The 16,759-nt window shown below is 25.9% G+C and overlaps 1 protein-coding gene across 1 annotated transcript; it reads left to right on the top strand.

Annotated features, from left to right (window-relative positions):
* Nucleotides 1–11,498: 11,498 nt before the first annotated feature.
* LOC114195145 lies at nt 11,499–16,067 on the top strand. Its single transcript, XM_028085533.1, has 5 exons — nt 11,499–11,613; nt 11,760–12,014; nt 14,447–14,620; nt 15,219–15,455; nt 15,638–16,067. The coding sequence occupies exons 1-5, from the start codon at nt 11,523–11,525 to the stop codon at nt 15,910–15,912; spliced, it is 1,032 nt and encodes a 343-aa protein (XP_027941334.1). The 5' UTR covers nt 11,499–11,522; the 3' UTR covers nt 15,913–16,067.
* Nucleotides 16,068–16,759: the final 692 nt, after the last annotated feature.

Below are 16,759 nucleotides of genomic sequence, written 5' to 3'. Positions count from 1 at the left end.
CTACTTTTTTTTACTATTTTATTTGAGTAATTTTATAAAAACACTAAACTAAAAATAAATGAAATTAATAAACTAAAATGAGTAATAAAATAAATTATTCTATAAGTTACATAAAGGGGTAAATATATATATATATATATATATATATGTTCATTTCTATGTAGTTTTCCTATCTCTCGTTACATTTATTTATTACATCGTTTATTATAATATCTATTACTTTAGTTCTCTTTATTTATTTTTTTTACCATTTAGTCTTTTTACAGGCTTAGTTGGATTCTTGTTCAGCCCACTTATATTTCAAGCCTTCCATTGATTTTGGGCTTTTGTCTCTTTTTTTACTGAACCTGGCGAGAGCCTAACTAGGCTGATCCAGCTTTAATTGTTTACTTTCGTTAGGCTTTTGCTTGTTGCTCTGGCACAATTTTTTCACACAACATTCCTAATTTTCAAAATAACCATTTTACCCATCGCAAAAGTGATTTCCCATTTATCTATTTTAAAATATATTTGAAAAAAGTTTTATAATTTTTACAATATCATTCTTGGAAGGAGAATTCCAGGACGCATGAAATACATTATGAAAGAAAAATTCTATAACAGGACTTTTGGAACAAGTTATCCAAAATATATATAATGTTTTTTGAAATAAGTTTTTTAAAACCATGAAAATACATTAGAACAATTGTATTTGAATTATTATACATTCTAGAATAATTTTGTGCCAAAGATAATTCTGCATTCTACCTATCATGTCAAAAACTAATTTTTGTCTCTTTTCTCAATTTCTATGTTATGTTATTATCAAGCCAATCTAGATATTGTCATCATCATGTTAATTTCTTTTTAAATCTCACCACATCTTTTTTTGTTTGTTTGTTATAGTTTCGTGGTTTAGCTCCCTTCAATCCCAATAATTAGATAATATATCTCTTTACACTCTATGATTTTCGGTTGCAAAGGTCCATTTCTATTTAGTTAAAAGTGTCGTAAATAAATGTACGTCTTTTATTTTTAGACCTTCTATAACTTTTAGTTTGCAAATATTTATCCATTTCATCTATGCTTTTTTTTTATCTTTTGACCATCGCACCATAAGAATTATCTTTGAATTTTTAGAATTCTTTGATCACCAATATGATGATTTGAAAAAAGATAAAAAAGAAAAATCAGAGTGCTGATTATAGATTTAGTTATAGGAACTGTTCCCTCAGAAGACAGCTGTCTACATTTTCAACTTTATTTAATCATATTAAATTTTGTTAACTTACTTTTATTTCAATTTATTTATTATTAAATTGTTACTCTTAAAGTTTTATAACAAAGTTCATTCATACCTATAAACTTCGGTTGAATATTATTAAGATGATACTTTTCCTCCCCATCCGGTTTAAGGTTATTTCCCCGAACCTTCCTATTTAAGAGATCTTATATTTGTTAAATGCATACGTAATATAGTTGTGACCATTTCTTCATTCTAATATTTCATTTGCAGCATATGGTTAAACATGACTTCTATTTGTTAAAGCTGTTGCATTACTGTTATTATTAATTCTCATTAATTTGCTGTGAAACACTTTACTATAGGAACATGTTGGATGATTATCATGATGTTGATGGCGAACGTGTGTCGGTGGTTAGTGATATTGTGAATAACCAAACATTTGGTTACAAATGGGTGATGCATATGCATTAGTAAAATTTTGAATCTTATCTGAAAATGATAAAATATCCACAAAATTAATTTATAAGGTGAGGTTTGCACCCTACTTATATGAGATAAGTTCTAACATAGCTTTGATATCATCTTATAAATGAACTTTAAACTTAATTTAACCACATAAAATCAGTTTGTAAGGTGAAGTTTGTACTCCATTTATATAGTATAAAATTGTCTTATTTCTAGTCGATGTGAGACTTTCAACCATTTATTGATATAAAATGGATGAAAATAAAATGAAATGTTTTAAGAAAAAAACAAGGTTTAACAGAAAAAGAATAAAAGAGTTTGGAAAGGAAAAAAAGAATGTATATAACATTAAAAAAAAAAACCATCTACAATAATGCTAATTTAAGCACCTTGTTCATTATTTTTTTTTTGTTGAAATTAATTAAAAAGTTTTAATTATGAAAACTTGTTTAAAAGTCTCATGGAATATATATATATATATATATATATATATATATATATATATATATATATATATATATATATATATATATATATATATATATATATATATATATATATATGCTAATTTGTTATTGATTAGATAAATTTTCGCATGAGTAACATATAGAGAAGAAGAAAAAAATCTTCTTACATAAATCAAATAGAAATCGAATTCGTGATCTTGACTCTTATCACTTGGCTAAAAATTAATGAATTGGTTTATCTGGCATCTGTCACGGAACAATTGTACAACCCACAACAAAAATATATGAATCTAATTAATTTAGAAAACAAAATTAAAATTATTTCGTGATTAACTTTTTTAGGAAGATCTTAGCCAGTATATTGTAACATCTTTTGATGATTAAATTTCATTGAAGTATTTTATCAGGTATTTTTTGTTGGATTTCCTCTTTTAAACTCGATAATATTCTTTATATTCTTCCAAATTTTAAAAACATATTTTTTTGATAACGAATATTCACTGAAAGATGACTTTACATCCACAATATTATTCTCATTCCATGAAAATCAATTTATCCACTTCCTTTCTTGTGGATTAAAACCTAAACGTTTATCTTTCCCAAAAAATGTTAAAATAAGTGTAAATATAATCTATTTTATATTAGTACCAAAGTTCCAATATATACTAATTAAATCATAGATAATTTTACTGTTAATCTAGGTGGTTGGGGACCACTTGTTTTAGCCCACAAATACTTTTCAATTTGGTTGTTTAACACCATTATTTTAATATGGAATTAATGTTCTTAAACGCCGACCTATTGGATGAAAATAAATAAACATGCTGTCCCATTTTGAAAAATACATTAACTTGGTTCGGTCAATTTTTCTAAAGTTATATTATTTATATAATATTATATTTAATTTAATTTTATGTATCGCTGTTAATCAATGACAAAATGTAATAGAAATTACTTTTGATATAATTATAATTAATACAACAAGCTTAACATGTAACATATTTCGTAATTGAATAATAATTTAAAACTCTTAACAATTTATATATGCTTTACCTACAAATTTACGCATTATTTTTTATTATAATTTTTAATGCAACAAAAAATTTATCTCATTTTTTTTTCTTTTTATTTGATTTTTCATTGAACAAATTGTTTTTTTTTCCTCCTTAGGTCACTGTAGAGTTTCGGTTCCGACAGGGCAACTCTTTTATTTACAAAATAGTTCGAAGATTTTAATTGAATTCATAAAAGGTGTGTCCCAATCCCCTAACAAGACTTCTTTAAAAATTTATAACTAATCTAAATATTTCAATCTTAATATTATTTATGATAATCTAATATAATATTTCACATTCAAAAAAGTCAACGAAATTCTCTTTCCATTTATATTGAGCATCACTAGCTTACACGTACTTATTAGAAGAAATACACAGGTAAACTATACTATAAATATATTTGGATAAAATTATAATTTATACTAAAGTATTTTTTTTAAATTCATAGACTGATAAAATATTTTTAGCATGATAAACAAAAATTATAATAATAGACCATCAAATCATATTTAAATGAATGATTTAAGTAAAAAAAAAAATATTTGAATTTTTTATGTAATTATGCATGTGTTCACTAGTTAATTATGAATGTGATCATAGATTAACCATCTATGACTGACGTTTATAATCTTTATTTCTTACAATAATTCTTTTGAAACATTTTCAACACATATGTGCGTTTGATAAAAAAGAATGAAAATAAAAAATATTAACTATTAAATTATATAATGATAGTTAAGATTAGGGTAAAATATAATTATGAACTTTTATATTAGTTTGGTCCTCTATAATTTGTTAGACTAAAATGTTTATTTCATTATTTTTGGTCCAAGCAGTCTTAATTTTTGTTAAATTGACAGACACTAATTATATGGTATGACATTTATTATAGTTTGTCACATGTTATCATGTTGAAAACTGATATGGTAAATTAACACAAGAATTATAATGCTCTAACATAGGCTCTTAAAAAATCAAAGTGAATAAGTTCAAACTTAACATTCCGTTTGCCTCCTACGAAGGGAAATTTGAGGATGCGGAAAATTATCGAATAATACGCGTTTTTCTTCGTGCAGTTAATGAAAAATACAAAATAGCACCACGTAGTAAATTATTTTCTAAATATACTCTTAAATATGACAATAATACGTAAATAATATATTCTAGTTACTTAATAATAGTCTTTGCTTTATAAAAGTCAAGATTATAAATAATTTAAATACACATTTCTTCTTTAACTTTTTAAAACGTTTTTAAAGATAAATTTATGAAGAAATTTTAAATTAACAGTATTTTGGATACAAAAAATTATCTTAAGAATGATATTTTAATAGATTTAAAGTTGGAACATTAATATTATTTGTATAAAGAAAAAAATAATTTCAAAGATAAAGTCTCTTTGTTTTTTAAACATCGACCGTAAAATTTATTGGTATATCAAATAATATTACTTGAGAATGGGTACTAAATACAATTTAAATACATATTTATCTGCTAATTTTTTTTAGACGTCTTAAAAGAAACAGAATTCTAAAATCTAAAATTAACAATGAGAATCTAACGATTATACTTTAATGAACTTGAGATTGAAAAATAATAAAAATATTATATTTTTTATTTTCTCATTTTTCATCTTTCATTTCATACTAAATGTATTTGAAGTCTGAAAATAAATATTACCTGTAGAAAAGAAAAGTGATTTTAAAGAATTTCTTTTTTAAACAGTGACTATGAGACTTCTTAGTATATGAAAGAATTTTATATTATTTGTTAGGGTTACGGAAGGTATTAATGGAGATATACAATATCAGATACCTGATTCCAATAACATAATAAAGCATTGATACCAAAACAATGAATTTATGGGTCTTTATTTTTATACCGTTTTCTAACTACAGAAGACATTGACACCATTTTTAACCCAAAACCTTCCTTAAGACAATGAATTTATGGGTCTTTATTTTTATACCGTGCTCTACTCTCTCATTTTTAACTAATGTGAAACTTAGACTCATACTTAATTCTTAACATTATTTAAAAAGTATTAAATACAATTTAAATATATTTCTATATTAATTCTTTAAAACATTTTTTAAAGGTAAATAAAATTCCAAACTTTAAAATTAAAATATCTCTACAACTGATTTTAAGGATCATATTTTAATAAAAGTATTATAGTTCTTTTTTCTTTATTTTTTTACTTTCTCATTTTTCATCAAATAAAAACAAGATATCAAACTGAAACAAAAATCAAATGGGAGACTAAATTTATATTACAGCCTTCAAATGGAGTAATTGGTTTAGACAGGCACGTTGACATTATTTTTATTAAATGTGATTTAATCTCTTCGTTGACATTTGCTAGCAAGTCTGACAAGTCATGTGCATGATTGAACTTGTGTGGTTGAGTTGTATTCAATTTGACCATAAAATGAAGCAATAAATATTACATTTAATGGAGAAATATATATTCAAAGTCTTTCGTGTGAACCGAATAAATTGGATACCAAATAACTCTGCTGGACATTATGTAGAGACAGATGCCATAATTCTATATTACTTTATCAATCAATAAATTGATTTTATTAGTATTATAATTTTCAAAAGAGTTGAAGTACTTGTATGTTGCTTTTCAAGACGAAGAAAATAAAGATTCTTTATATATAACTGAGATTATTTAACAATCAATGTAACTGAGATTTCAAAATTCATAATTATGTCTACATAAAATTATTTAGAATGTAAACAGAAAAAAAGAATCAATATTTCTAGAAAGGTCAAAAAATTTGGTTTTTTTCTTATCCTACCACATGCAAGAACATTAGTTATTTATGTTAAAATTTGTAAATTTATCGATGCGAGTCTTCATTACTCTCTCAAATAAGACAAGAAGAAAGCGAGGGAAAATTTTTCTTCTATAGGTCTTATTGGATAAGATGTCCGCTGTCAGCTTAAAGTTGCATAAAAAACAAACCTACTGCCTCATTTTTTCGATAAAAAAACTCTTAATCAATAAAAATGAGCTAAATTGTTAATAAATTTACCTTTATGATTATCTCATTAAAAATTTTATTATTTTCATAAAATTATAATTTTTGTTTTTGTTTTTAAATAATATATTTATTAATAAACATTTCAAAATCTCTATAAAAATGAATTATTATTTTTATTAAAACGAACTATAATTGAATTTACTTTAAGGGTCTCTTAAAAAAATGAAGAACACCCGATAAAAGATAGGTAAAAATCAAAATCGCGATGTTTTTAATATACACGAGCGAAACTTGAGGGTTGAAACGAACAAAAAAAACACATCATCTAAGATTAAAATGTTAATTCGAGATATATTTCCATAAACAATGAAATAGACGCACGAGATATGTAAGTTTTACTTGTTCTAATAAACACAAAGGTATAATCTACGTATAAAACATGAACAGGGAAGAAATCATACGAGGGGAACAATAAAAGATATCATATTATATTTATTTGTTAAATATCGTTAAATTTGTCTATAAAATATTTTATTTTACATTTGTTACGGAGGCCACTAAGAAGTTGTGGATGTGAAAATTGTCTATAATATTTACTGATAACAAAATTTTATAAAAAAAAAATTTTATAAATACTACAAGTTCAAAAGAAACTGAAAAGTTAAATTTAAAAAAAAAAACTGCAACATAAAAAAGAAAAAAAAAAAAACTAAAAGCGAAGATTTGCAGAAACCGTACTCTATCCTAACAACATTATTTTTTCAAAAAAAAAAAAGAAACCGGTTTGGGAAGAACGACTTCACATTTAATGCCGTCCTCCCTTCTAACGACTTAACCTACTTTTCCAAAAAAAATTCCAACCAATCCTTTTTTACAAAAACACGGTGAAAAGGACTTATAAATACAAATTTCCCTGATATTGAGAATGTAAACAAAACTTGTGATGTATTTTTAAATTATTATTATTAATGAAAATTTTTACTTAATTAGGTGATGTGATTTTTTTTCTACATTTTCCCATCTTAAAAAATGTCCATGTTTGCTAATTTTATATATCCCGTTATTTTATATATTATTAGAAATAATACTTTAATATTCTTAGAGAATACACTTACTGAAGACCTATTTTTAATGATATAATAATATATATTATAATTTTAAATTAAAGTTAAAATAAATATAGTTAAAATATTATTATTTTAGATGATAATATAAGTATTTTTTGTCTTTAATTAATGGTGTGAACATATAGAGTGAAGTGAGTGACAATACACAGATAGACTGAAGTGAGTGACATTAGCAAGTAACATTGAAAAAAAAAAAAAAACTAAAATGAAGTATGAACCAATGAAACAAGATACAAGATACAAGAAGAAGTGGCCTTACAGAATCCGAATAATATAAAACATGTTTCTGAAAACTATGACATGTCAAGTTATTACTATTATTTTCTTGTTAAATTTTCAAACATGAAGAGGAGATAGTTGCTAATTGCTTTGTTTTGTCATTGGATACTATACAGAGTAGACCCAAAGACCACAACTAGTTGTACACTTGTATAGTACGGGTGGATTGAACAATCACTCTGCAGGAGCGTTTGAGCGTTTGGGAATTTAATGCATTAATGCAGTTACTTAATTTGAAACGTTAGAGGAAGCACGTTTGCGTGTGGACTCCGGACTCTACTCACTTTCACTTTTTTTTTTTCTCTTATTTAAGCTTAAAAAAATAGCAGTTCAGAATTTTTATTGTTTTTACTGATATTATTCTGAACATTCAAAATATGATATTTTAAATATATTTTAAAACGTTTTTTATATTTTAAAATGTTAAAATTAAGGGTAATAGTGTATTCTCATTTACTGTCTGAACTGTTCACCAGAGTTGTCTTTCGCACTAAATAACGTGACCTGCTTTGCTGCATGGGCGGCATGGCAAAATAAATGCACGTTCCTGTTAGGGATCCATTATTTTGAAACAGCTGTTTCTCTTATTATGGCATAGGTTTTTAGGGTTAATGCATGTAATCTTTTTAAGAAACCTTTTACTCTCTAAATAATAAAACCTACATAGGTTGTTAATGACAGGAGTCTAGGAAGACAAATATTGTGTAACTTTGTTTCTAAAATCTTTACTTTTCTTTTCGTGTAATGTCAAGTTAGTTTTCTAAAATATATGTAAAATGTCAAACTAGTTGAAAATAAATAAAAATAAAAACTTAATATGCTAGTAGAAGATTACGTGTGATTGTTCAGTCAATTTGTCTCGCTAAACTATAATGTGACTTTAACATATAAAAAGTGCTATTACTTAGGATATTTTAAAATAATAACGCTACAAAAATTGTTTTAAGGTTAAAAGTCAAATTTACACCAAGTATATGACAAAATAATATTTAACATTGTTTCTTATGGGTAATATGTATAAATTAAATTATTATTAATTTAGAGAAAGATGTAAAAGTCTTTTATTCCACACATTTAATATCTTTAGTATCAACTCAAAAGTTTGATGTTACTGTTTTCATATTGTTTATTTTGATTATATATAAAAATTATTGGATTTACAGGTGCTTTTCTTTCATTGAAATTAAACATTATTATATTGTGAACCTTAATAAAATTTTATCAAAATATATTTCTTTTGTTTCTCTTTATCTAAGAAATTAATACATAATTAAAGAATTTAACTAATATTTTTGTTTTTGCAAAACTTTAACTTTTAGTACTTCTCTAAATTATAATGTGTGCAAAAACTAAACTTTTAAAATGCCGGGTCAGACGAAGATTCCATAAAAGTTTAATTCTTATATTTTAAAGTTCATATAAGTAAGCGAATATGCTGTAGAGTAGTTTAGGTAAAATTAAGAAAAAGGAAATATAATAAAAAAAATTGTAAATAACCTGTTAACTATGATAAGTAAATATTTTAATATATTACAATATTTTGAATTTACAATGTATAATGAAAATTTGGATATAAATCGTTTTTTTATTTTAAAATTGTTAACATTATTGAAATTTAATTTCGAGATGGAGATAAACGTATGATGTTTTTGATATAAGATATTTTTTTAATTATTAGTTTTTAAAATTATTGAAATTTGATTTTGGAAAAAGAGAAAAAAAAATAAATGTAAAAATGTGAGTAGTAAAAAAAAGCAACTATTCAAATAAAATTAAACAGATGAAAACCTAAGGTGATTAGTGAATTTTCTGGCTAGTTGCCAAAGTGATGCATATGCATATAAAAATAAGAGAAGGGAGAAAATATTACAAAATATGTATAGCTGATTAAGAGGAGTGAGAAAATGAGATTGTAATTACTAGTGTGTTCTAATTTACAATTTAGTAGTAGAGATTTATTTCTTTCAACTTCAAGTACTATTTTCAAAGTTTTGCTCAATTATAATTTGACTAAAATTTTAAATCTTGACACATTTAATCAGGAGATTAAAAAATGTTTAATTTAAGAAATTAAAGTTTAAAATTATAGGAATTTTGCACGATCCTATTTAAATATACTTTTATAATTTTACACGTTAGCATATTACACGAAATTAGATGACATATATTAATTTAAAAAGAAATTCAATTTCTTCTTTTCAAAATACTTTTTTTCAGTTTATACCTATTTAACAAGATAAACTATTGATTATATAATGGTTTGATCTTTTAATTTGAATCACTTATCTGTATAAATTATTTTACCGATACTTATCAGCAAGTATCTAATCTATATGACAAATTTTTTATATTTTAATAATTTTTAATACATATAATTTAAATTTAAATTCAGTAGTACTCGTATATTTTTCATTCTCTTAAGATTTTTTGTATGTTTATTAATATATATATATATATATATATGTATATATATATATATATATATATATATATATATATATATATATATATATAAATAACGTATTATATTTTATTATTTTTAAAATAAATGTATTTGTATATCATATATACATGTTGTATCAAAATAATAACACACGCATTAACGAATAAAATAAAATTCGAAAATAAAAAGAATAATGCAAGGCAAATAATATAATTTTATTAAAGAAAAAGATAATAAATATAAGAAAAACGTTCAAAGATTAGTTTCCACTCCATGTATAACTTCTTTTCTATCGATACGAATAATATATCCCTGCATCATAATCATATATTATTATTAATAATAATAATAATAAATTATCTACGGTTAGTAACTTGTTTTTATTTTATGTATTTTAATTAACTGAATTAGCACTTGTGTACTATAAACACTTATGTATTTTAATTATTTTCATTAACTGATTAACACTTATTAATTTTGTAACGTGTTGCAAGCCGATCGACCGTGCTGACATCACACTGTTAATACTGTTTACTGAAATAAACTTATTGTCGGTTTATGTTGAAAATTTATTTTTGGAAAGTCAAATTCGCAATGTAAAACAATGTCATTAATTAGTGCAAAACGGGTTAGAATTTGATTTTTTATTTAAAATGCCAAATTCTTACGTGAATTTGAATTTGATTTTGAATAGAGATAATAAAGTTAATAAGTAAAGATATTGTTGTAAGATTTTATATCGACGTTAATTTCTTGCGTGAAATTTTTGAAGGTCTCTTTAATATTATATCTCTTTATTGAATTTCTTATAAATATTAGGAATTTAAGTTTAAGTCTAAGTCTCATATTGGATAAGAATATAAGAATAGAGATCCACAAATTTATTATCTTAAAATTTTAGATCGAAAATGATGTCAATTTCTTATGTGATTAGATTAAGGTCTTATTGATGTTGTATCTCTCCAATGAAATGTTGTATTTGTTCAATGAAATTTTTTATGTGAACCTAACAAAAACTCTTCCACATGTATATGGACTATTAATTAAACTTTAAACTCCACTCCTTAATATTATTTCATGTATATTTATGTTATGTATTGTTGGTACTTCAGAAATTTTTTGGAATAATTTTGTTGTGGGGAAAAAAAATTCTTATTTTGTATATTAGTATACTAAGACCGCAGTTAATTTTGAAAGGAAAAGGTGATGAAATTATGATAGAAAAGGTACAATAATTGCTGTGTTTCAACAGAGGCTTCCCTTTTTTACCATTGAAAATGAGGAAGGAAATTGAGCTGGAGATGAAGAACAACAACCCTGCGGTTCTTAACTGTTTAGGACTAAATTAATACACGCTACAGCGACAACTATACCAGATAAAGCTTCTATCTCTTCCTATAAATACACCATTATTCATCTCAATACTTCATTCATCTCAATAAATCTCTTCTATTTGCTGCTGCAACATATGGGTTTCAAAATGGCGATACTCATCCTAGGCCTGTTGGCCATGTTCCTTATGGTCTCCTCAGACGTCGCATCCACCAATTCAAAACAGGGTACTTCCATTTTATAAAATAATATTTATCCATTTCCTTCACTTTTATTAATTAGTACGAAAACCTTTAAATTAAAAATGAATAATACATCTATTCAACATTTTCTACGATAAATCCTTCACTAGCTCCATTTTTGGTTGTTAAAGTGAAAAATGTAGTGGGTGCTGCCAAATATCCTGGTGGAGGCTACGGAGGGGGGTACCCTGGTTATGGCGGTGGCTATCCCGGTCGTGGTGGTGGATACCCTGGACGTGGCGGTGGCTACCCTGGTCGTGGCGGTGGCTACCCTGGTCGTGGCGGTGGTTACCCTGGTCGTGGTGGCGGTGGCGGTGGCTATGGTCGTTGTCGCTATGGGTGTTGTGGTGGCCGGACATACAATGGAGGATGCAGAAGGTGCTGCTAGAGAAGCTGTGAATCCATGCACTTACGTAGTACTTAAGATATTTGATAAATAAAATAAAATGTGGTGTGAAAGGCATGGATTCGCATCACCTTTCTCACCACTGAGATATACTTCGTAACTAAAAGTGTTAAATCTGCTTGTATTGATTATTATTTAAGAGCAAAATAATTTGGTGAGAATATATATCATCACATCATCTCTTACGCAAAGTCCACTTTGTTTATAGTTTTCTTTTACTTTATCAACAATAAGAAACTAATATATTATAAAGAATATTTAAAATGTTTCGACCTTTTTACATATTAATTAGGAAAATATATACGTTACATTACAAACTACAGTTTGCATATATTTACATTATGGGTTTATATATATTTTTCAAATATGGGTTATGATTATAGTTATTGAGAAATTGTGGTTATATATATATATATATATATATATATATATATATAATATTGGTCTTACTCATATAAGACTTTTGATACTACTTTAACCACAAAATCTTAAAACAATAGTGTTATGAGTCTTTATTCTTATATATAATGTTTAACTTTGTCTTTTCTATCTAATGTGAGACTTTTTGACTCACACTTGAACTATTCCCAACAGTATAAACTTTATACAAAATATTATAACCAATAATATATATTAATTTTGATCACAATATACATTTCATGAAAGATATCAAACATAAATTTTATTTTAATATCGACTAACTCTCATCAAACAATTAAAAGAGAGTTTTTTTTTTCGTTATTATATATCATGTCTTTGTTGTTCTGTTTTTTTTTTTAATCAGCGTCTTTGTTCTTCCCTATATATAATAATGTCTTTATAGCCATAACTATTTATCCCTAGAATAGAGAACTCAACCATCTAAATCTTCATTGAACAAGCGTCAACGTAATTTTTAATTTCCGCTGATTAAAACATGGAAAATAAACCTTGAATCGTATCAAATGGATTCAACTAGAGTAATCAGTTTTCAATAAATTTTAAAATCTCACATAAATTTAACAAAATATAGTTAAGAGAATTAAATTTATTCACTTGTAAAATTTGAAGACTAAATTGAATTAAAATTTCAAACAAAAATTAATTCTAATTTTTATTAAAAAATTGAAAAATAAAAAATATATTTAATTCATAATATTAATAACGATAAAAATAATATAAATAATAAAAATAATAAACAGTTAGAATAATTAAAAACTAGGTGTAAATCCATTTTAAACTATTTTCTCAATAAATATTTATAATTCTCTAATATATAAACTTTTGGAGAGGAGAGCATCTTCGAACGAGGGCCACCATATATACTTGAAAAAGAGAAAAAGCCTCTTTTTCATGATTTTGTAACAAGAGGAGAATATTCTCTCTCTTTCTCATTATCAGGTTTCTAAATATACTCTTTGTTTTTCAAAGTGACCACCTAACATCTCTTTCTCTTATATCATCATTCTATCTTTTGTTCTATTTATTTTTTATGTTCTTGTTCATTTGAAGTTATATATTATATAATTGAATTATTTTCTACCTTCTTGAACTCTTAAAAGTGTCTTCTAATCTAGATAACCTCTTGGTTAGCCGGCGAGAATAATCCTTGATATTTCTTAAATAACTTAAACTAATACCTTAATTCTAAAATTGATAATATAAACTCTTATAATCTTACTATCCATTATCTCAAGTATGTTTAACTTAAATAAAAGAAAAACAATATAAAATATGATGGACCGGACAACTTATATATGTCAATAAATTTATATAAGCATACATTTTTGTAAACTTAATTATATAAAATGTGTGAATTTTGAAATTAAATATTGCCAAACTAAATTAAACTCTAAGGTGATTTAATGAGTATGAATTGTTTTAGATGAACTGAATTATATCATAATTTGAATGAACTAAATTAAACTAAAATACTCTAATTACTACTATATTATTCGAACTTTCTAAATTATTAAGCTTTATTAATAGATATTTTATTTAAAAGATATTTTTTAATATTATAAGTTATAGGATACAAAATTACATAGAAATATTTTAGTTTGAAAAAAACTATAGTATTCGTACATTACCAACAACTCTAACATTGTGTTTGAATGAAGCATTTCAAAAATGCTGAGAAATTGAAATGCATTGTATTTGAATTACTTGCAATTAAATTTCTTTCATTTTCTAAATAACTTATTTGGACAAAAAAATTAAAATACCTTACATTTCAATTTCTTATTTGGATAAAACAATTAAATTTCTTATGAGATAAAATTTTATTTTCACACCATTTATTTTAGGTTTAATTATGTTTTGAGTTAATGATAAAATTGAAAACGGGCTCCAAGACCCATACGGGTCAGGCTGACCCGGCTACCAAGTCTATCCTGGTATATTTGGATCATTAGCCAAACTTGGTCCCACTAGGTTGTCGGATCCACCAACCCGTCTGGGTCGTTGGACCCGTTTATCTCAACGGGCCCACCCGACTAGTTTGTGTCGTTAGACCGTCTGATCCTATTAGGTCGTCAGGCCAGTTGGTACTACTCGGGTCATCAGGCCGGTCGGACTCATCTAAGTCGTTAGGTCGATCAGGTCCAGGTAGGTCATCAGATCGATCAGGTCTGTTTAGGTCATCGGATCAATCATACTTATTTAAGTCATTCGATCAATCGAGTCCGTCTAAATTTTCAGGTCGGTCGAATCCATCATAATTATTTCATATATTAAAGATCTAGAAAGATAAATTATAAAACAGATTTGAAAATCGTCTACTCTACTTAAACTTGAAGTTATAGATTCAAATAAAATAATATATTAACTAACCAATAAATTAGTTAAATTATTTTATGTTATACAGTATAATAATTTTATGCTATAATATAATACAATAAAGTAGGAGAATAATCCACATACATTATTAAATCAGAAAGAATGAAAATAGTAAATTTATAGTAGATATGATCAGATAAGATAAGAGAGACAGAAAAAATAAATGTAATAAGAAAATGTATCTATATTATTGTTCAATAAAGTAACATATTGTAGGAGTCCAATGCTAAAAATTGATGCCTGCCAAGTTGATATGGGTACAATAACTACACTGCCTCAATTTAGAACCTACAATTTTCTACCGTTCAAAGTAGAGAAGGACATCGAAGTGAAGAACAAAACTCTTGGGCTCTTAAATCTGGATAAGATTGCATTAATAAACGCCAACTACCAAATTTAGAAATCACTTCCTACTTCTGTATCTTCACTCCTATATATACACCATCTTTTTCACTACTTTTCTCATCCTTCTTTACCAAACATATCTTCCTTTTAATAGTTTTCTACTCAAACATGGGTTTGAAGATGGCGATACTGATCCTAGCCATGTTGGCCATGCTCCTTTTGGCCTCCTCAGAGGTCCAATCCAATGCAAAAGAAGAGGGTAAGTTACAACACGTGTAATTTTCTATCTTGTAAATGAAAAAAATAGTTGCATGTCAAGTGAAATGGAATGGAAATATATAAACACAATGATCTTAAACTATGTACAAATTTCTACTTAACTGATGTAAAAAAATATTTGTTGTGGTAAATGGTTCACTAACTAGTTTGTGGTTATTAAAGTGACAAATGGAGTTGGTGAAGCCAAATATCCTGGTGGAGGCTATGGCGGTGGCTATCCTGGCAATGGCGGTGGCTACCCGGGTCATGGCGGTGGCTATCCTGGTCATGGCGGTGGCTACCCTGGCCATGGCGGTGGCTACCCTGGACGTGGTGGGGGCCACGGCTGTCGCTACGGCTGTTGCGGTGGCCGGTCATACCATGGAGGTTGCAGAAGGTGCTGTTCTTACGCTGGTGAAGCTGTTGCTGCACAAACTCAGGATGAAACTCATAACTAAGACAACTCAATCAACGTAGTACTTATGATATTTCATGAATAAAATAAATAAAATGTCGTGTCTATAGGCATGGAATGTTCCAGTGACCTTCCTTATAAGTTTAAGGGCAAATTAAAGTGATGAATATTATCTATATTCAGCAAATTTGTTCCATATATCGCGAGTTTTACTTCTGTCATTATTATATTATATCATTAATTTAGATTTGAAACACTTGGAACTCAACAATACCTGAAGCTTAATTAGTTGGACAAGGGTCAATCTCCATTAATTTCCCTAATTAAATCTGCGTAAAATAAACTTGAATAATATCCTTTATAAAAAATAAATAAATAAACTTGAATAATACCCTTTATAAAAAAAAAAAAAACTTTGAATAGTATTACACCATGGTTAATTACAACTAGGAGCCTTCTTAGCTTGAGAATCTTATGCAAAAATAGATTCACCGGAGTACAGGGCGTGTTTGACATGTGTTTTATAAAGGCCACTTTCAACACCAAAATTATGGATTTCTTTTATAAAATTATAAAATTCATAAATATATTTTATTAAATTTTTAGTAAAAGAAATTTCAAAATAAAATTAAAATAAAATGTATTTTTTTAGTAGTGTTTTTTAAATAAAATAAAGAAACCATTTAATATATATGATTAGGTTTAATATCTATTTAATTTATATTAAGAAATAGGATTTCAAGTAAACAGAAAATGAAAAAAGTTATAAATAAATTTATGAATTATTTATTTCATATAGTTCGATGAATCTCATGTAATATTTTCATAGTATTATATATTGGTTGGATGTATGTGTGTATAAAATGGATATGTAATTCATATATGTAAAT

This window comes from Vigna unguiculata, chromosome 8, assembly GCF_004118075.2.
Source record: "Vigna unguiculata cultivar IT97K-499-35 chromosome 8, ASM411807v1, whole genome shotgun sequence".
Lineage (NCBI taxonomy): Eukaryota > Viridiplantae > Streptophyta > Magnoliopsida > Fabales > Fabaceae > Vigna > Vigna unguiculata.
Note: the sequence above shows the minus strand (reverse complement) of the source record. Positions and strands in the feature narration are given on the sequence as shown.

What these genes read in the sequence shown, in the direction of transcription:
- LOC114195145 (XM_028085533.1), top strand. Translation starts at nt 11,523, where the DNA reads ATGGGTTTCAAAATGGCGATACTCATCCTAGGCCTGTTGGCCATGTTC. An exon ending in ATCCACCAATTCAAAACAGG is followed by an intron (nt 11,614 to 11,759) that starts GTACTTCCATTT and finishes TGGTTGTTAAAG; the next exon opens with TGAAAAATGTAGTGGGTGCT. An exon ending in GTTAGGTCGATCAGGTCCAG is followed by an intron (nt 14,621 to 15,218) that starts GTAGGTCATCAG and finishes AATCTGGATAAG; the next exon opens with ATTGCATTAATAAACGCCAA.